General features: G+C 40.5%; 2 protein-coding genes across 2 annotated transcripts; both read left to right on the top strand.

Annotated features, from left to right (window-relative positions):
* The first annotated feature begins 11215 nt into the window (after positions 1 to 11215).
* On the top strand, positions 11216 to 16342 carry LOC146973619 (1-acyl-sn-glycerol-3-phosphate acyltransferase delta-like). The gene is made up of 8 exons (XM_085800331.1): positions 11216 to 11455; positions 11558 to 11727; positions 12635 to 12796; positions 12904 to 13057; positions 13161 to 13263; positions 13366 to 13441; positions 13562 to 13760; positions 14797 to 16342. The coding sequence occupies exons 1-8, from the start codon at positions 11278 to 11280 to the stop codon at positions 14886 to 14888; spliced, it is 1134 nt and encodes a 377-aa protein (XP_085656457.1). The 5' UTR covers positions 11216 to 11277; the 3' UTR covers positions 14889 to 16342.
* Positions 16343 to 17498: 1156 nt separating this feature from the next.
* LOC146973618 (1-acyl-sn-glycerol-3-phosphate acyltransferase delta-like) lies at positions 17499 to 21033 on the top strand. The gene is made up of 8 exons (XM_085800330.1): positions 17499 to 17737; positions 18260 to 18429; positions 18529 to 18690; positions 18798 to 18951; positions 19055 to 19157; positions 19260 to 19335; positions 19550 to 19748; positions 20729 to 21033. The coding sequence occupies exons 1-8, from the start codon at positions 17560 to 17562 to the stop codon at positions 20818 to 20820; spliced, it is 1134 nt and encodes a 377-aa protein (XP_085656456.1). The 5' UTR covers positions 17499 to 17559; the 3' UTR covers positions 20821 to 21033.
* The last annotated feature ends 10 nt before the right edge of the window (positions 21034 to 21043 follow it).

Below are 21043 nucleotides of genomic sequence, written 5' to 3'. Positions count from 1 at the left end.
GTGGGTCTGTCATTTGAAATAAAGTAAGCCATTTATTTCAGGGCATGAGCTTCTCTCATTGGGAAAATATCCATGGTCCTCCTGTCTGCCAACCATGGGGGCGCACACTCATTGCACCCAGAAAAACAGTGGTGCCAGAAGCTCTGTTGCTGCAGGCTTGAGCTCCTGCAGGCACAAGGGGCTCCAAGCTGTCTACAAGATCCCAGCTCTCTGATATTACTCATGGGTTTTTGAGAGACATGTTTTAAATGACTGACATCAGAGACTGGTGCAACAGTCAAGAGGCAAGAGCTTAAAAAGAAGTAGAGGAAATTTTCAAGTGGAAAGAGAAAAAAAAAAGAAAAAAGGGAGAAAGGAGTTTTCCCATGCGGCAGTAATTATATGTTTGGACATTTGCTCAAATCCAGGGCTGAGAGAGGCACTCATCTTTAGTCATGTATATATTCAAGAAAACCAAATGGAACTGTCCCTTGAAACATCCAGGGTGTCAGAGTCAGGCTTGTTTCCACTTAGGCCTTGATGGCATCGGTGTGAAACTGAGAACAGATGCATTGGGTCTCATTAAATCAGGTTGTGAAGTCTTGGCCTGGCAGTAACCTTACACAAAACAAAGCCAGACAGTGCAGAAAAGCTGCAGGCCCCCTTAAAACGTGGCTTTATCTGGCTTACAACAATAAACTCAGAACAATATCTTTCGCAGAGAGGAGACAAGACACCGCTTGCCTCCCCCTTTTGCTTTGAGATGAATCACATTTCATTTGTTTTTAATGGTATTATCCAGGAATGAAAATGTCCATGAAACTGTTTAATATTTGGAGAGCCGTGTTGGCTGGGCATCGTGATACTTGATCCACATCAACAGAGCACAAATCCTGTGTCACCAAAGAGGCTTTAATCTTCAGTTGGATGACTTTCAACTACTGTATTAACTTTTTAAAATAACTTGATAAGAGTTGATGAAATCCACAGTTTGCTTGACAAAATCTGAATGGTGAGTCAGTCTGAAACGGTGCCAGTGAAGTGTCCTTGGGCGAGATACAGCCTCCACCTGCTGCTGAAGGAAGTCAACAGTGCAGGTCGCACAAAGGTCAGAATTAAACTGAACCGCTCTAAAATGAGAAATACTGTAAATTCGCATTACTCACATGCTGAAAAAAATCAACACATTTTGCTAGATGTGCAGCTACACACTGGATCTGAATGAAGATGCACACACAAGAATTTGTGACTGACGAATAACTGCCAGCTGGAGGTCAGACATGTCGTTTTTTGCCATGATGGGTGTTGTAGTGTGTGTTGTCCACTAGAGGCATGTAGAGGAGTGTCAAAGCCTCTGACACATAAACACTTAACACAATCCAGACATCACGCACTAAACCTGCACCTGCAATAACAGTGAAGCCAAATAGGCATGTCACCGTACTGTCACAAGGCTTTGTCTGTTTGCTACGTGAAGTTGTAAACTAACAAGAAGAAAAAAATCAGTCGTCAGTGATCAGTGAAATAAAGCGATAACATTTAATATGAGTATATCAACACTAAATAAACAGGTTATAATAAACTACAGACTATTTTTGGTGTTGATGAATGTTCATTCAGGCAGAATAATTGTTATAAAACTTGATGGCATTAGTTTACCCATATGATAAAATCAACACACTGTAATGTGTTTTAGCAGCATACAAATCATTCCACAGTTATATATTCTTACAGGTCTTGGCCTTCATCCATGTCATGTATGGAGTATGGACGGCCAAGGATGTCACAGGACCTGGTGGGCACTCTCTAACGCTCAACAAATAAGCTATTTTTTAAAAATTTATTTATATATTCATGAATAAAAACTATTTAAAAATGCCCCAGGCAGGAAAAGAGAAATGGAAAAAGAAGAGGGAATTCAGGATTTTCAAATGTATTCATTTAATGTATATGTTGCTGTTTTCTAAAAAAAAAACAAAAAAAACTTCTTATTTGTTGATTGTGAAATCAGTAGATGATTTTTAAATTCGTATTTTTTCTTTATGCCAATTTTAATGGAATAAAGGAAATTATTTATTACTTTTCCTGGGACATCTCTGGTCCTCCATATTAAGGTGGGGAAATATTCATTTAAAAAAAAAAAATAAAAAAATAAAAGGTATGGATATGGACAGCGGGGTCCAAACATCTGATACAATTTCCAAATTCACTATCTGTTTACAACTGTCTTATAATGCATTTATTATTTTTTCATACAGCTCATTAAAGCTAAATAGGGTGGTAGTAAAACAAAATGTGGGTATTTTTGCTTTCAAGCATTTTTTATGGTTTTGCTAAGAAAACTCTATAAACTCTAAAACAGAGTTGTGTAAAGCGAACAGACTAGAGGCCTTTGTACATCATGTCAGTGTAAAAGCAGAAGAGACATTGTGGGCCGGGCTGGTGGATCAACATGACAGGGGGCCGAGGCAGCGCAGCGTCTGCGTTTTATGAGCGGGACTACAATGCTACAAACTCCCCTCCCTTTTTCACCAGTGGAAACAAGTGATCATACCATATCCTTTTACATCTCTGATGGGTTTTTCAGCCATGTTGCACTCTGCTGTAATGGAACAGCCACTCGTGAAAATACACATGGCAAGCTGTTTGAAGATATCAGCCATTCTCCCCTCTCCTGTCTCTCTCTCTCTCTTTTTTTTATCATTTCCCCATTACAGAACTGCTGGAAAATCTGCCAGTTTTCCATTCTTTGCACCAAAGCAGTTTTTTTTAAATAATATTTGAAGGTATGACCATGAAAACATGTTTATTTCATATTTCATAAATTTATTCGCTTAATAAATGAAATCTTTAACAGGTGTATTAAGAAACATGCTGGTTTACTTTAATTTAAATTCACAAAATGGAAGAAAACAAAAAACAAATGGAGTATTATTTATGCATATTATGACATTTGATATGATAATAGTTGTTATTTCATTGTAAGTAATTTTAAACTTACTTCTTAATAGAAATGCACAAAAACGTCTGGAAACTTCATCAAGCTTCAAGTGATAAGAGCACAGACAGCAGTTAAACTGACGTTAACATTTTCCATGTGTCCTCAGCAGACTGCACACTTCAGAGCCAACACTTGAGCTTACTGTGCGCTGACTGATTGAAGGTGACTTATCACCAAAATGGAGAAAACGAGAAATTGCAGGGTTAAGCTTTCAACCTAAATAATTCATCTTAAAGAAAATGTGGCGAAGTCTTTGACCACACGTCACTGTGCCAGCATGCACCACCTCCTAAGCTGATGATATAGCGGGATATAGATATAGATATATATATAGTCAAGCTGGTTGTAAAATCAAGTCAAGCTTTTTTACATGTCTTCCGACTTCTGCGAGGGGGTTGTTGGCTGCACACATGTCCAGAAGCACAGCTGTTGGCACTGTCTGAAACAAAGCAATGTCAAGACGTGTGTGTGTATGTGTGTGTGTGTGTGTGTGTGTGTGTGTGTGTGTGTGTGTGTGAGGGAGAGAAAGAGAGAGAGAAATCTTTCTAGGCAATCCTTTCGCTACCAAACAGTTGGAATATCCTCACAAGTTATTTGGAAAAAATGTGATGTGGCCTTTTTTATACTTGCAGTAAAAATGGCCACTATAACTTCAGTCGTTTGTAAGAATGCTGACACAGACGTACTGTAGGGGGGCTAACACTGCAAGTTTGATAGTCCTGCAGATTTTAATGGTGCTTGTGAGGTAATTAGCCTACTGAATTTTATTTTGGGGTGAACCCTCATCTAATAAACTAATCATCGAATGACACACAACACAAAAGCTGAGTAAAGTACTTTACTATTAATTGGATTTAAATGCCACTTGGTGTTTCACTTTTCCTCTCTTAGGTTTTAATGCAGGTTTTCCAGCTCCGCTTAATTGGAATTTTTTTCTTGATGTGTTTTGAAGTTGTGTTTATCGCCACCTGGAAAGTTTAAGTCCAACATTTACTGCCCTTTTAGCTTTGTTTTGGTCTCTACCAAGTCTTTAGGGAAATATCTAACTCTAACAGCTGCCCCAACATCTGGAAACAATGCTGGTGACAGCAGTGAGCATGAAAACCAAAACAGTAAAGTCGTTGACTGTAAAACCAAAACTATGAGTTGAAACGGGCTGTGGGGCTGAGGAGAACGACACAGTTTGTTTGACATTATGACGGACTACTTTCACATTATACGCATTTTATCCATTGATACTAAAATGTTGATTTGAATTCCTTTAAAAGGATCCATTGTTTTTCTATTGCTACATAGGCAACGTTAGCATTAGCTGCCATTTAGGCCTGCCTTACCTGTCTGGATAAATGGTGTAAGTTCAGCATCAAATTTGATACTCACGAGGAACTGTATTCATTGGAAAGCAACTGGATATTAACTCTGGTAATTCTACTATTTCTTTCTGTCTTTTCTTCTTCTTAAGTTAGCATGCCTGAAAAAGAGAGCTGCTCAGAATATTGTAACCTCTAAAAACGACAATGGCTGAAACTCCTGGCAGGATTGGCAAGTAAAACACTGCTCCTGGTATGTTGGCTATATGTAACAGCAACACTTACAGTACAAACAGCTTGGTGCTTTTAAAGTACAAGTACTTTAATCTGATGACCTTATCAATACCATAGTCAAAATAGAAATACTGTACTCAAAGTCTCAAATTATACAGTAGCCTATGTGTGTATTTAGATATGATTCAAAATTCACACATTATCAGTTAAAGGTCCAGTGTGTAATATCAAACTGTGATATCTAGCGCAGATTCTAGATTGCAGCACTCACTCACTCGCTGGCACTCACCCCTCCCATCGGCAAAGTGACGGTGGCCTCTGAACACAAAAAAACGTGTCTACAACGACTGGGACAACTGGGAGTATTTCAGGAGCATGGAGCATTGAGGTGAAGATCTAAACCATTTTACGGTATGTCTGCTGTTTCCTACTCCTTCTTCTTTCCTTCCGCGTCTTCTTCGTTGGTTTATTTATGCACGCGAAACTGCGGGCTGGATTTACCGTCCGGGCTGCCGTACAAACATGGCGGCGCAAGATGGCGACACCCTCTAAAGCAAGACCCTTGCTATATAAAAGAATAATTATAAGGCTACAAAAACCAAACAAACGTTATTTTATAGCGATTACACACTTATACAAATATATTCAAGGGTAGTAGTCTATATTCAGATTTTGCCAATAAATCTTGCCAATTATTACACACTGGACCTTTAACACTGAATTCCCTTTCCAGGCTTTGAGAAAATACTGATTGAAAGAAACCCCTCCCTCTTCTCCGTCGCTTTTTGTGCCACTAAAAGTATCACTTTGTGCACTGAGACCCACATTTCACTAACTCCACAAACTTTCCCTCACAGGTGCTGAGGCCAAACTCCAGCGTTTCACGTTTCATGTGACCTCAGGTTGAATCATTGTCCCGTTCCTGAGCATTCAAATCCCAACTCTGACATCTGTCAGAGAAGGCAGGAGTAGAAGTTGAAAAAGAGGACATGAAATTGCATAACCATGCAGTATTTTAATCTTTTTCACCTTGGTGGTGGCATTACATCAAATAATTTCACTCAGGCCCGGAGCTTTCTGGCGCTGGGTCCAGGCCTCATGTTTGGGCCCCCAAAGAGCAGCAGCGCAGGTGTCTCCAGAAAACCTCCCACGTGTATCGCTGACAGTCGGATGTGTCGTCGGGGGTTACTCCACCTGATGAACGACACTGCAGAGTCGAATCCTGGGTGAAACAGACTGCATACATCAGGATCTCATTACTGGCTTACTGCACATATACACTGTGTCAAATAAAGTTTAGGCTCCAGGCTATGTTGTCACTTTTTCTGATTTGTACTTTTTTCCTATATGTCCACAAGTCTAATGCATGCATACAGAAACTCTGAGCACGTTATCTCCTTTCATGACAGTCCAACATGCAGTCATTCAGAATTACTTAATCGGATTTATCGCCTTATTTACTGAAGCCTGCACAAAACCTGAATGAACGCAGCCTTTTCCAGGTCAGAGTTCCTCCTGATTTATTCAGACCATTTGCACAAATCTGTCGCACTTTTCCAGTAAGGATACCAAGTAATGACTGTGCTGCCTGGTTAAACCATTTGCATCAGGCTTGTCTTGCAGCTGCATTTTGTGTTTCAAACATGTTTTCCTCACCATTTCTAAGAGGTTTTTCTTTTTACAATCACCAGCATATGTGTTACTGAACCATACAGTGTATTATAATAAACACATTCACTGAGGAATATGAAGGCTGGATGTAAAGATGAGCATTGTCAGCTGATAAATCTGTTTCTACAAAGAGTTACACAGTTACAGTAAGGGTTAAATGAGTGTAAATTTGTTTCAGGTAAAAAGCAGTTAGAGCCGGTCACAATCTATGGACACAGAATGGCTCATAAATCACACGCATTCGGTGATTTCACTTAATCCTCTGTGCATACTTTATACGGCATGTTCGGCCAAATCACCCCTGTGTTGCTGAGCCAGAAGTATAGTTCCTCCTGGCTCAACACTGTTGGATTTGGCCAGTTGATTCAGCCTTGACTGAAAAAAGTCAGCTGTAGCCACTGGTTTTTATAAGACAGTAACTAATTAATTATACTAAGTAAGTAAAACAATACACATCAGCTATTAAATATTTGTTCTGCATTCCTAATAGTGTGATAACAGAGGAGGGATTTCGAGATTGAAGCGGATGTTTTGGCGCTGGCCAATTCTCCCACATGTCAAAAAAGCATGTAGTCCAGCTTCATTACATCTGGTCTTTAGTTTGATCTGGCAAGGAAGCTTTTTAAAATTATTTTTATAGCCTCCCTGCTTGATTTAACAGTGGACAATAAATAAGAGCACGGGAATGTCATGCAACAAATGTCAAGTGCTGCACTCAAACGCACGACACTGCTCTTATATGGTATCCAGTTGCCTGCTGTACCAAGCAAGGGCCCAAGAAGGGCAGCCCGAACAGTAATGCATTACTCATTTAATGAAAGCTGACATTTGTTGGAAAAGGGTAACTTCTTGTGGTGAGGTGTCCGTGCAACACATTTTTGAGTCCAGTAACCTCGTATCGACTGCACTTTTCCACCAAAGAGTCAGTGAAATGTGAGTGAGACACACTCCTTCCTGGCTACTTTTTATTTGGAGGCACCCAGATGGTTTGTCCAATTTCAACATGTATGTTTTCACAACTTTTTATATTTTCCATTGAACAGTTGTTTTCATGTACTTGCCTCTTGCATGGCTGGGCTTTGACTATGTACGGGAGTGTTTCAGCCAGGGCCACTCTCTTGAAGTACCTACAGCTATAAGGACAGCAGATAATTAATGATCACTTCATCTAAGTTTGGTATTGTGTATCTGTGAGCTGTGCAGAATGATGTGTGTGCACATTTTTGACACTTGAAGACTTGTTTTCACAATCATCTGCTGAGTAGGAGGTTTTTCTCTCTTTTCCCTTGAATTTGGGTTGAACATATGCATGTACAGCACAAGCGTGACTCTGAGGCATAACAAATAGCTCGGAAACCGGCCGTGGTCCAGTATGCAACGTGCACAAGTGCGGTGTGGAAACTTAAAGCCTCCAGCGCACTTATGGTGAGAACTGAGCTGTTTAATGAAGAGGAAAACATCTTGCATCCAGCAGTTCTGCTTCAAAATCTAATGTTTATTTGTCTCTTCATAGATTTGGGTTTCTAATGAGGGAAAATGAGTGGATTTGCTTTCAATAATTTATGAATAGTTTATTTGACTTTTGTGTTGATTCAAAACAGATTATTTTCATACAGTACGTGCCTCAAAATGTCTCAAGGGGATATTTCAATATTGTGCTTTTATGATAATCAAACTGGTACCAGTGCTACTTAATATTCTGTCTCTAAAGGCAGTAAGAGCATTACCACATAATAACGAAGGCCTGCACATAAGGCAGTGGGTTGTTACTTTAGAATGCATGTAACACCATGTATCCTCTCACCTACCAGCATGTGATGGCATTTTATTCCCATTTAAAAGGAGACTGGAACCAAAACCCAAATAAACTCAATGGGAATGGTTTCCTTCACTAAGGAGAAGGTTTTACTGTGTTATTTCCTTTTCTTGCCTCGACCTTCTCGTAAATCAGAGAAAACAAAGAAGAAAAACAGTCCTGTAAATGCTACATGTGCAAAGAGCACTGAACTTGAGTATGATTCATCTAACCAACCAAATGCAGGTATTTGGCTTCAGAGTGACTTGGATATACATTAGTGCCATTTTGTGAAGGTGCTTTAGGATTTAAAATTACTGAAATATTCATTCACAGCTTTCAGCTGACAGTGTAAAATGTGCTGTGCTCCATCGTCTGTAGCCACAAAGTGACTCTGCACATACTATACTTACTAAACATTATTCCCCTTGAGCCCCCTCACACTCTTTGCCTTTGGTATTTCAACATAAAGCGCTTCCTGAGCTACTTTACCGTATGGTTGGACCTCTTCAGACAGGCATGTCCTCTCTTCAAGGTTATTTGGTCGTAAAGGACATGAGGGCTCAAGCATTATGAGACCTGTAAAAAGAGAGCTTGGAAACACTTCTCAGCAACCCCTAAGTGGGACCCCATTAAGCTCCTGTTAGGGGTCTCCAGGTCACAGATAAAAAAAATAACCAGATACTGTTTAGGTTGGCATGGGGGTGAGGGGGTATATAGGTATCACAACATTTTTTTAATGCAGAGAAAAGAGAAAACGTGAGCTAATCTACTGTGCAGGCAACAGGGAAATGTATTAGTCAGAGTTTCTCCACAAAATACAGAAGCTGTGTTCTGTGCTTCTCTATTTCCCTCTAGTGTTGGCAAGAGGAAATTGCCTGAGCTATTATATCTCGTCAAGCTGAAGAGAGCATTTCAAGTGGATGCCTTTTGTTAGTCACTAGTCAGTGTATCTGTTTCCACTTCTACTCTGTTTTACTTTCAGCTGAGGAATGGCATTATTTTACTTTATTTTTTAAGAGAGGGTCTATTAAACTCAATGTTTCCATGAGCCAGCTCACACAGACCACACTCCGCCTTTCCTGTGACCTTTTAATTTTGGGAAGTGGATTATTTAGCCTGTTAAAGTTATTTGTGTTGAAAAGTCAGTGGAGGAATCTTACTTTTATAAAACCTGACTTTGTGTCCAGAAAATGAGTTTTATATAATAAACAAATTTAACAAGAGGGGGGAAAGCTTTGCTGGCTGAGCTATAAAATTCGAAGTCAAAGCAATTACCGGCAAACATTTTTACGGCAATGTGTAATGTCCATTTGATTCAGTCTTAAAAACATGGCATTTTGAATTACTCATTATGAATACTGGCAGTTATTCTAACCTTGCTTGAGGGGCAAGTCAAAGGGACAACCAGCAATGTAACCGGTTAATGAGTGGAGGGTAAAACTGTGCTATACATTTTGAAGCAGAGGATGGCACCTGTCTCGTATTAAAAGTTGCAAAAACGTGCAGTAGGGCCTATTTCTTTTCGGTCACTATCCCCTGCCTTACTGCTACTGCTGCCTGAGGCCCTGCTCCAGTGATGCTGCTGACCACATATTAGGAGTCATTTGGGGTCAAACTGTCCAAAATAGTTTTTCCTCTTACACACTTGCGACATGTTACCAGCAGGTGGTGCTGTCCACCAAGAAGCGGCACTGTTTACCAGTTTCCCGCTGAACCCCCGACACTGTGGCTTGCACACAGGCCGTCTGTAATGGCCAGTGGAGAATGTGAGACCGAGGTTGTTATTGTCTCTGGGGTTGTTGCGCAGATTAAATTGCAAAAAAGAAAAAGAAAAAAGAAAAAAGAAAAAAATTGTTTTGCTATTACGCCTGTTCCGTTCATCGTCTTGGTGATATTTGATTTCATTTATCGCCGAAGAGCACTGCGCATGCGTCTATCCCTCCCCACCTTTCCTATGACCAAATAAGGGCAGGGCAAAGAGTAGGGGAAACACAGAAAGACGTCTCACTCACTCGCATGTTAGTGGCGTCGAGAAATAGCGTGACGTTGTAGCACTTATCTTCAGATGATGGCGCGCTGTTTCAACGTTTTACACTTTTACTCGATAACTCACACGCCGAATAAATGTATCATAACAATACTGAGCTGAGAGGACTGATATTGAACCGATAACTTAATGGGACGCTTTATTTGCTATGAATGTCACCATGGTAACAGAGGGGCTCGGCTTGTTGACTCAGCCCTGAGCAGCGCGACCACGCCTCCCATCTCTGCAGCAGCCGCCCTGAGCCTGCACCGCCTGCACACATGTCTCCATCCTCCTCGGGTCCAGGCGTGGCCTACAGATGGGTGTGGCTCCTTGTTTGGGGGAAGTTTTCAGTGAGTATAACTGTAATCTGAAGAGCAGCACGAGCTCCAAGAGATATGGACACATGGTGAAGACAGCTGTTTTGTATTTTTGTATTTTTGTTTTTTTCTCATCTGGAAACTTTTGAAAGACTAAAGTTGGACAGCACTGACTGATCAAGGTAAATGTCACATGTCTCAAATGGGTGGTATATTTTTCCTGTTCCTTTTAGAATAGTAATAATTTGACAATTTAAGCATCTTTGCCTCTGATTGTATTTATTTTTTGATTATTTGCATAGTTGTGTTTCTACCTCACACTGACATATGATGTGTTTCTATTTTAAGTGGTATTTTATGTCATTGTTATTGCGTGGTAGCTGTTGCCACTGATTTTGCAGATAGGCCTGTCTGTGTTGTTCCATTAAAACTAGTTTGATGGTAAATAATAAGGTCAGACGTCTCCCAGAGCTGTGGAACAGCCATAAATGTGACTGCAAAACTCTAGCAAGATGGGTATGACCTTTCAGAGCACATTGAATCAATATACACATCTGATACATGTAAACCTATATCGCCTGCACTTTAAGAAAATGTCCTGCCAAAACTACTATTGTTATGAGCTTCATAATAATCCAGCAATCCTATACCCAAAAAGGAGTAGGCTACTGCTAGGAGCAAACATTTACCCTGTCAAATGCCATTTTATGCACAGACCAGTTTGTACTGAGTCCAGCACAGAGGCTCCATTCAGCAAATGACATCCAGTCAAAGAAAACCTTTATGTCAGAGTGGGATCAGTGCTGGGGGAACAGTCGCTGTCACGGCCCAGAGCCACTCCGGCTGGTTTGACAGAGCTGACTGATGAGGGGAGGTGTGTGTGACACGAGGAAGTAGTTGAGTCTTAATGCTTTAAGTTGTGCAACTTTTACAGAGCAATGGGCCTCCTGCAGCTGCTGAAATCCCACTTCTTGTGCCACCTGATCATCTGCTATGTGTTCCTGGTCAGCGGCCTCATCGTCAACCTGCTGCAGCTCTGCACTCTCCCTCTGTGGCTGGTCAGCAAACAGCTGGCCCGCAGGGTCAATGTCAGACTGGGCTACTGCATCAGCAGCCGTGAGTATTGTTTGTCTCTTGTTTATTTTGCTGCTGGAAGGAACTACACTTTTTTCACGAAACACAGAGGTGTCTTCATGACTGTGTCTTCATGATCCACAGAGATGGTAGTTGCTCTGGAGTGGTGGTCTGGGACTGAATGCACGCTCTACACGGACCCAGAGAGTTATCTGCTGTATGGAAATGAGAACGCAATTGTAGTTCTCAACCACAGTTTTGAGATTGACTTCTTGTGTGGCTGGACCTTCTGCGAAAGATTTGGAGTTCTTGGGGTAAGAGAAAAATACATGCTTTATATTACATTAATTTATATTAGAGAAGTAGAAGTAGAGGCTTTAATTATATTTGGTAGAAGTGAGGGACATCACTAACACTGAAGTGCATATTAATAACTATTCTGAGAGCTAAAGAAGTGCACCAAAGTACTGGTTAGGCATGCTAGTGATGTGAGGTGAGGAGATGCTCTAATGGCATCTGGTGCTTCCATTTAGCAATTCCATCAACTACTACAATGGAGCTAACATTACACATGGAGCACCTCAAGGTTCATTTCTGGGACCTCTTCTAATTAACCTCCATATTCTCCCACCAGGCTGCATTATGCATAAGAACAATATCATTAGTGGTCAACACTCAAATATACACACTTGCATCAACAAACTGTGATGCTCCTACTGACTTTCTTTGTCTGTGCTTTGCCCATGGGCAATGGGCCCAAGCAAGAGGAGGTCCACATGTCGATGTGTCCTTGGGCAAGATACTAAACCCAAACAATTATTTGGTATGTTATCGGTATGTGAATGTGTGTAAGATTAAAAAAAACACTATATGTACCACTGTAATAATGTGTGAGTCTAGAAAAGTGCTATATAGATGTAGTCCGTTCAGTTAATGAGTGGATCTGCAAAAATGCTTCCACATAAACAGAGATAAAACTGAGATTATTGTCCTTGGTGCATAAATAGAAAGGCTGAAAACAATTTGCACATCTCAATTCCCTGTCTTTGAAGTCTCACAACCGAGTCATAAATGTTTAATGTTCATGTTATTTTTGCATGTTAAATTTTTACTTCTACATCAAGTCTCTTACAAAACTGGCCTATTATCATCTTGTTGTATAAAAAATGTGCCTAGCCTGCCCTCCAGTTCCTCAATATACTTTCATTTCAACTTTTCCAGAGTTCAAAAGTTTTAGCCAAGAAAGAGCTGTCTTATGTTCCAATCATTGGTTGGATGTGGTACTTCCTGGAAATAGTTTTCTGCAAGAGGAAATGGGAAGAAGACCGAAGGACGGTGGCACAGAGTCTTCAGAACCTGCGGGATTATCCAGAAAACTACTGGGTAAATTTCACTCTGTGGAAATAGTGATGTCTTTTACAGTTAGAGTGGTGATACAGAGATATGTCTGAATAGTGTTATTCATGAACTGTCTCTTTTCTTGGAGCTAGTTCTTGCTTTACTGTGAAGGAACACGCCTCACACCAAAGAAGCACCAGGTCAGCATGCAGGTGGCTGAGAGCAAAGGTCTGCCTAAACTCAAGTATCACCTTCTGCCCAGGACCAAAGGATTCTGGGTAACTGTCCAAAACCTCAGAGGAACTGGTGCGTATCTACTTTAAATATTGCTGCCAGTAAGTGGAGAGAGAGATTTACAAATCAAATGAGCTGTACAGTTACCTGCTGCTTGTGTCTGGTTCTTTTGTAGTTGCAGCTGTTTACGATTCAACACTGAACTTCAGAAACAACGAGTCTCCGACTTTGCTTGGGATTCTTAATGGGAAGAAATATCATGCAGATTTATATGTGAGGTACAAAGAAATGTTTTGTAGTGAAGATCGGATCCTTTGTTTCCTGTTTACTGGTGTAAAAGGTTTTATCTCAGAGATCTGACTTCCCTCTTTTACTCACAGGAGAATCCCTCTGGAGACGATCCCAGAGGATGAAGCAGAGTGCGCTGCTTGGCTCCACAAACTCTACCAGGAGAAGGTGAGAGGATGTTGTAGGCGGAGAAACAAAGTTGTTATACTTTGGCTTATCCCACATTTTCATGGAACAAACTAAACAATGTTCTTCTGCTTCCTCGTGTCTGCACTGATATACCTGCAGGACAGCTTTCAGGAGCACTACACACAGACTGGGCGTTTCCCTGGTCCCACAATGAGCCCCCCACGACGACCCTGGGCCTTGATCAACTGGTTGTTCTGGTGCTGTTTGCTCCTCTACCCTCTGGGCCTGCTGCTGGTTCAACTCATCTGCTCTGGATCCGTGCTCACCATCTTAGTCTCTGTGGCTCTCTGCTCTGCAGGTTAGTTTTACACAGTGGAGCTCAAGGTGAAGTCACCCTGAACTGAGTGTAACAGTCCCTCCCTCAGGTTAACAGCTCCTTTTTGTTAAAATGTTTCACAAAGCAGCAGATCTGACGAGTAAAATGTAAGTTCCCTTTTTTGAAAAAACTATGATCAAATAGTTTTTGGGAGCATGTCCCCAACAGCATTCAGGCATGAGCTTACACAACAAAGCAGCTAAACATTGATCCATCTGAATAGTTTCACAGAGATGTTAAATGGAGACTTTTGATCTAATAGCATGGGATCAGGAGGAGCATGTTACAGTTTCTACAATAAATGAGAGGCCATGTTTGTGGTTGAGGTTAAGAAGACAACATGAGACATCTCCGATTCAAGCATTTACTAATGTCACATTGGAAATAAACTTTGGATTTTGGATTTAGCCGTATAACTGCACTCTGATTAGAGATGTTCCAGTACCAATACCAGCATCGAAAAGCCTTCAATACTGCCAAAAATACCAGACTGGGCTTCGGCAAGTGCACAAATCTATGCACTGATCCAATACCACGTCTTTAAAGGCAGTATTTCTCCCACCTGCCTTCAAAGGTGTGCACCCTTGGGTGACTGTTCCTTCCTAGATTGATTCATGTTCTTTTCCATTTATGCAGGCTGTCAAACTAGAAAATAAAGAAGCTCCATGACTGTTTGCATTCGTTTTCCAAAGGCTTTAACTTGAACTAGGCCATATAACAATAATATTATTTATTAGATGTAGTTTTTTTGAATTCACTGATATCTGATTGGTACTCGGTATTGACCAATACACAATGTATCAGGTATCAGAATCATTATCAAGAGGGAAAAATGGTATTGGAACATCTCTGATCCTGAAAACTCTTCATACTTTGAAGATAAATGTACAAAACAAATGAAGGAATTTACTGTTGAAATCACAGTGTCTCATGCAGGATCCCCAAACCCATCACCACTTCTTTGTGACTCATTCACATAATATTCTGACTGAACTCTTTCTGAATCTTTCTTTCACAGCTTCACTGGGAGTTCGCTGGATGATTGGCCAGACTGAGATTGACAGAGGCTCAAGCTATGGGAATAAGGAGGTTCCTGTAAACAGAAACTAAGAAATCCTGACCCTATCTCTGAGCTGCCTCTTTGCACAGCCCCTAATTTCCAAGCTGCTGGCTGCAGACTTTATAAACACCAGTCTGACAGGTTCCTGTTGGTCCAACAAGTGCAAACCTGCTTTCCAAGCACAATGCGGACAGGATAGTTGTGTCTTACTGCTCTGCTGCAAAGCTCAAGATCAAAGATCATGAACCTGGACTGTGGAGAGCAACTTGCTTTGAGAAACATATACTAAGGAACATGAGGCGAGACAAAGTTTGACTTCTGCATTCTCCTCATAGCAGAGTAAATATTTGAATACAGTCAAGACAAATATTCTCACTGATAAGTCAAACTGAAATTCTAACTTCAACCAAGTGCAAAATGGACTACCTCTGTGATTTTAATGTAGAATGTCATTTCATAGGGGAATAAAAATGCATATTTCAGGTTTGTTTTTAAATAGAAATTTCTTTATTTATATTATTTGTACAGAGAAAAGATTATAGAGCAGCATGGGACCAAAAGTTGTGTTGTGTGTCATCGTGTTTGGATGTTTTGTTTTCAACCACAGGGAGGGAGAACAGGGCCTGTTTGTCATAGTTGGATACACTAGAAAAACACTCTTCACAGCAACTAGAAATTGAAATCTTCTGAAGGCCTCAAACTTAACACTCAACTGCTCAGCTAAAAAAAAAAACAGTGTAGGAGTTGTATTTATGCTCATGTCTGTGCAAGCTGGGATAAAACGGGGAGACATTCACCATTTGTGTTAATCGTCACCTCCCTGTGGTTATGTGAAAGAACAAATAGATATACACTGTCACAACAAACAGGAGCCACAGCTAATCTCCAGTGCATATCGTATTGATAGTAAAAACAGAGGAAGAGCACATTCTGTGTGAGCCAGTCTCCTCCCTCAGTCGCTATCACTCTTCCTGTTGTCTCAGTGAGGAGACGGACTGAGCTTCAGATATCTGCTGCTTGTCCATGACCTCACTCTAATGTGCTACTATACACACATATGAAACAGTTGCATCACGTACTCATCACCAGGATTTCACAAGGCCACACTTTTAAAAATGGAGTGGGAAAAAAAAAAAAGTGTTAGTGACCCCTCGTGGTGGCATGCAGAACAAGCATGAGACATAATTTTCTTACCCGTTGTTCCCAGTCACCTCAATATGACTGAGATGAGATGAGATTACTAACAGCCAGTTCAACCAGTTCACTCAGGCCCGGTGATCCCTCACACGGAGTCGTTGGTTACTCATGTAGAAAAATGAGGAAATCACAAAGTTATGAGGAAGATGGTGATACTGATCCTTTACTCTTAAGTGAACAAAGTGGTTTGTTTAACGCTGATGTCATTTTTGCAGCCCAAGTTATTTTTGTCCAAGTTATCATCATACTACCCCCTCTGAGGATTCTCTGGTACCTGCACATGTCATGTTAATAGGCTTTATGCACAGCTCCACTACTTCCTGAACTTTAGCCAGCTCCTTTATTTCCTGTCTTACATTATTGGACAAACTGATTAATCCTCACAACAACAGCCAGACACACCTGGATTAATCAGTTTGTCCAATAATGTAAGACAGGAAATAAAGGAGCTGGCTAAAGTTCAGGAAGTAGTGGAGCTGTGCATTAAGCAATTGAAAATAAAAAAATTTTTCTTTAATCATATTTATCTTTCTCCTTTTCTAAGTCACTCAGAAAATTACCCACAATCCAGAGATACTGTATATTCCCTCAGCTTTCCTCCCATAACAGATTTTATAGGCCACTAAATCACTGCCATGAGTCATGATCCTGGATCAGTACTGAAGAATAAGTCATGAGGTTACTAAAGACAATGCAATAAGCTTAATAATTGTCCTTAAACCATGTGTGCCTTATGTAATTATGTCGCAATACATGCTTGAATTAAAAATAAATAAACATGATCTATCTATCTATTTCATTAAGCTCATTATTTATTCTTTTATCTGTAAGTAGAGTATGCATCATCTTGGCTAAAAGAAGGTGTAAAAGTTTGGTGAGTTGGTTCTTTTATCAGTAACTTTATGTTTTACACACTTGATTTTTTCCACTCAGGTTGCTTTGGTCTCATGAGCTGTGGCTTTACTCAGAAATGCAAAAGATCAGAACTAGGAAGGAAGCTAGGAAGCAGCAGGAACAACTACAGTCACCAATGATTATTTTCAAAATAATTGTCCCTATGTCAACCCATCTTTAAACCTTGATGTGGAAAGAGAAAAACACCCAGAAGTAACAGACACATTAATACAATAAATATACTATGTGTTTCCATGTGTAAAATCCCAAATTATGTTAGAAAAGGTTGTTTTTTTTTAAAGACTTTGCATAATCTCTGTTTAGAGTTCATATTGGATTTTAAAACACACACAAATGTGTCAAACAGAAAGAGGGAAGGGAGTGTTGATGTTAATCGAACTATAAAGCTCTTGCTCTTTATACTACTGGATTTTGACCTCTTGAAAGTGAATCATCACGTCACAGCAGGGTGAGCGCTGTCAGTTACTGGGCAGTTACCTTAGGTCAACACTAGACTTGTAGCTGATTGGTGCGTTTGACAGAGCGTGATCTTGTACTCTAACATCAGATGTGTGAGAATAAAAGGCAGTTTTCTTGTAATGCTTTAAGTTGCACAGCTCTAACAGAGCAATGGGCCTCCTGCAGCTGCTGAAATCCCACTTCTTGTGCCACCTGATCATCTGCTATGTGTTCCTGGTCAGCGGCCTCATCGTCAACCTGCTGCAGCTCTGCACTCTCCCTCTGTGGCTGGTCAGCAAACAGCTGGCCCGCAGGGTCAATGTCAGACTGAGCTACTGCATCAACAGCCGTGAGTATTGCTTTTATTCTCTGTTACATAGATGAGTGTTAAAGTCTGGTTTGCTGCTGGAAGGAAAAAAATCTATCACTTCAGTTGTAACTTTATTGTAATAATGAGCAAGATCAAAGGTTTAAAGCAGTGTTTTTCAACCTTGGGGTCGGTACCCCACGTGGGGTCGCCTGGAGTTCAAATGGGGTCGCCTGAAATGTCTAGTAATTGATAAAAATAAAAAATAAAAATAAAAAACTGATGGAAAATATTTTGTGACTAATTATTATTATTTTTAAAATTATTGTTAAAAACACCATGCACAATCTTAAACAACTGTACTTTCACTTTCTCGAATATAAATCAAGTTCAAATAAAATGCAGCATATAAAAATATCTGAGCTTGCTCTTGATTGACGGCCGCGATCATGTGACTGCACATGATAGCGGGGTCACCAGAAATTTGTGATACCACTGGTTTAAAGGCTTCTTTCCAAACAAAACACAGAGGGGCCTTCATGACTGTGTCTTCATGATCCACAGAGATGGTAGCTGCTCTGGAGTGGTGGTCTGGGACTGAATGCACGCTCTACACGGACCCCAAGAGTTATCCACTGTATGGAAATGAGAACGCAATTTCAGTTCTCAACCACACTTTTGAGATTGACTTCGTGTGTGGCTGGACCTTCTGTGACAGATTTGGAGTTCTTGGGGTAAGAGGAAGTCTCTCTCAGAGAAACCAAGTGCTCAGCTTTTTTGTGCATTGGATTGCATTTTAAATTTTAAAATACAATCTCTTTTTGCTTTTACAGAGCTCAAAAGCATTAGTCAAGAAAGAGCTGGCTTATGTTCCAATCATTGGTTGGATGTGGTACTTCCAGGAGACAGTTTTCTGTACGAGGAAATGGGAAGAAGACCGAAGGACGGTGGCACAGAGTCTTCAGAACCTGCGGGATTATCCAGAAAACTACTGGGTAAATTTCACTCTGTGGAAGTAGTGATGTCTTTTACAGTTAGAGTGGTGATACAGAGATATGTCTGAATAGTGTTATTCATGAACTGTCTCTTTTCTTGGAGCTAGTTCTTGCTTTACTGTGAAGGAACACGCTTCACACCAAAGAAGCACCAGATCAGCATGCAGGTGGCTGAGAGCAAAGGTCTGCCCAAACTCAAGTACCACCTTCTGCCCAGGACCAAAGGATTCTGGGTAACTGTCCAAAACCTCAGAGGAACTGGTGCGTATCTATTTTAAATATTGCTGCCAGTAATCACCAGACAGTTGAGCTGGAGAGAGAGATTTACAAATCAAATTGCTGCTTGTGTCTGGTTCTTTTGTAGTTGCAGCTGTTTACGATTCAACAATGAACTTCAGAAACAATGAGTCTCCGACTTTGCTTGGGATTCTTAATGGGAAGAAATATCATGCAGATTTATACATAAGGTACAAAGAAATGTTTTGTAGTGAAGATTGCACCCTTTGTTTCCTGTTTACTGGTGTAAAAGGTTTTATCTCAGAGATCTGACTTCCCTCTTTTACTCACAGGAGAATCCCTCTGGAGACGATCCCAGAAGATGAAGCAGAGTGCGCCGCTTGGCTCCACAAACTCTACCAGGAGAAGGTGAGAGGATGTTGTAGACAGAGGTTTATGCTGTAATGACTTTGTAAATTACTATTAAATGCCACATTGTCTTCAATTTTTAACCTAAACTGGGTAACACTGAACATTTTTAGCTTTTCACCATGTAATGACAAGGTCAACATGGCTTTCAAGGGGCTCACACGTGATGTGGACACTTTTGTATTGTCGTGTGTCTGCACTGATGTACCTGCAGGACAGCTTTCAGGAGCACTACACACAGACTGGGCGTTTCCCTGGTCCCACAATGAGCCCCCCACGACGACCCTGGGCCTTGATCAACTGGTTGTTCTGGTGCTGTTTGCTCCTCTACCCTCTGGGCCTGCTGCTGGTTCAACTCATCAGCTCTGGATCCGTGCTCACCATCTTAGTCTCTGTGGCTCTCTGCTCTGCAGGTAAGTTTCAGTACAGTGTGTCATTTTAAGGCTTAATTACTGATGTAACTTGTTTTTTTTCTTTTTGATGTATTAATGATAAATCAGGAAATATATGTCACGCCTCAATTCACACTCCACCTGTGCAAAGGAAAGTTCATTATTAGGTCAGTGTTGATGTTTTGGGGGCCTCCCCTATTATAATATGCACAGTGAGGGGGAAATAAAAGCATTAGACAGTTAAGGCAACTCTGATAGTACAAATGTGGCTGAGGGGGAGCACCTTCAGCCAGAGACTCTCTCCCCAGGTGCAGAACAGAGCGGTTTAGGTGCTCCTTTCTCCCCACAGCCATCAGACTGTTCAATAGTGCTTGAATGAAATGGAGCGTGAGCACACACGCACACATGCACGCACACACACACACACACACAGAGATCCGAGCACTTTACCAACTTATAAACCTTTATTTTTTATCTATTTATTTTATTAGTGAGGTTACCTTTTTTGTGTGCCTTATCTTTCTATCTATCTGTTGCTGCTGTGACACAAAAAATTTCCCCCTTGGGGGATTAATAAAGTTTTATTCGTTCATTCAAATCATAATTAGCATCAGAAAGCCTTTGACTCAAGTTTTATTTTTTTCTTTCTAATCATTTATTAAGCATTTCTGCAATAATCTGCAGCTATGTTTGAAATAATGATGAACAGATTATGGCACAAAATTGAGCTAAGAAACCAGAGAAAAACTAGGCTGTCATCCTAAATAATCTTGACCAGGAAATTAATTAGGGAAACAATGTCTGATGAAACCTCTCTCCACTTCTTTGTGACCTGTTTATTTATTTATCTTATTTATTTAAAAATGACAGTGTGCAGTGACATTAGTTATTGAAACAATAAAAAGATGGCTGCACCAGATTTAGCGGAGCCGCTAATTTCCATCTGTAGTCCTGTTCTAATGGTAATCTAAATGTACTCTTTCTGAATCTTTGCTTCACAGCTTCACTGGGAGTACGCTGGATGATTGGCCAGACTGAGATTGACAGAAGCTCCAACTATGGGAATAAGGAGGTTCCTGTAAACAAACACTGAATAATCCTGGCTTGAACTGATCTTAGCAGCTGCAGAGCAGCAATTACCAGTCTAAATATCAGTTTATTTTGTCTTACTGCTAATGTGTCTGGCAACTTGTACTAATGTTGCAGGTGAACATTTGACAAGTTAATATTACACCTCAAATAACACTGCAAATATTTAAGTTATACCTGTCAGCCTAAATTAAATGAACTACTTCTGTGATAGTAATGTCATAGTA

This window comes from Trachurus japonicus, chromosome 15 (assembly GCF_045865225.1).
Source record: "Trachurus japonicus isolate A0001 chromosome 15, Traja_1.0".
Classification (NCBI taxonomy): Eukaryota; Metazoa; Chordata; class Actinopteri; order Carangiformes; family Carangidae; genus Trachurus; species Trachurus japonicus.
Note: the sequence above shows the minus strand (reverse complement) of the source record. Positions and strands in the feature narration are given on the sequence as shown.

What these genes read in the sequence shown, in the direction of transcription:
- LOC146973619 (XM_085800331.1), top strand. Translation starts at nt 11,278, where the DNA reads ATGGGCCTCCTGCAGCTGCTGAAATCCCACTTCTTGTGCCACCTGATC. An exon ending in GGGCTACTGCATCAGCAGCC is followed by an intron (nt 11,456 to 11,557) that starts GTGAGTATTGTT and finishes CATGATCCACAG; the next exon opens with AGATGGTAGTTGCTCTGGAG. An exon ending in TGTGGCTCTCTGCTCTGCAG is followed by an intron (nt 13,761 to 14,796) that starts GTTAGTTTTACA and finishes TTTCTTTCACAG; the next exon opens with CTTCACTGGGAGTTCGCTGG.
- LOC146973618 (XM_085800330.1), top strand. Translation starts at nt 17,560, where the DNA reads ATGGGCCTCCTGCAGCTGCTGAAATCCCACTTCTTGTGCCACCTGATC. An exon ending in ACAAACTCTACCAGGAGAAG is followed by an intron (nt 19,336 to 19,549) that starts GTGAGAGGATGT and finishes ATGTACCTGCAG; the next exon opens with GACAGCTTTCAGGAGCACTA. An exon ending in TGTGGCTCTCTGCTCTGCAG is followed by an intron (nt 19,749 to 20,728) that starts GTAAGTTTCAGT and finishes TTTGCTTCACAG; the next exon opens with CTTCACTGGGAGTACGCTGG.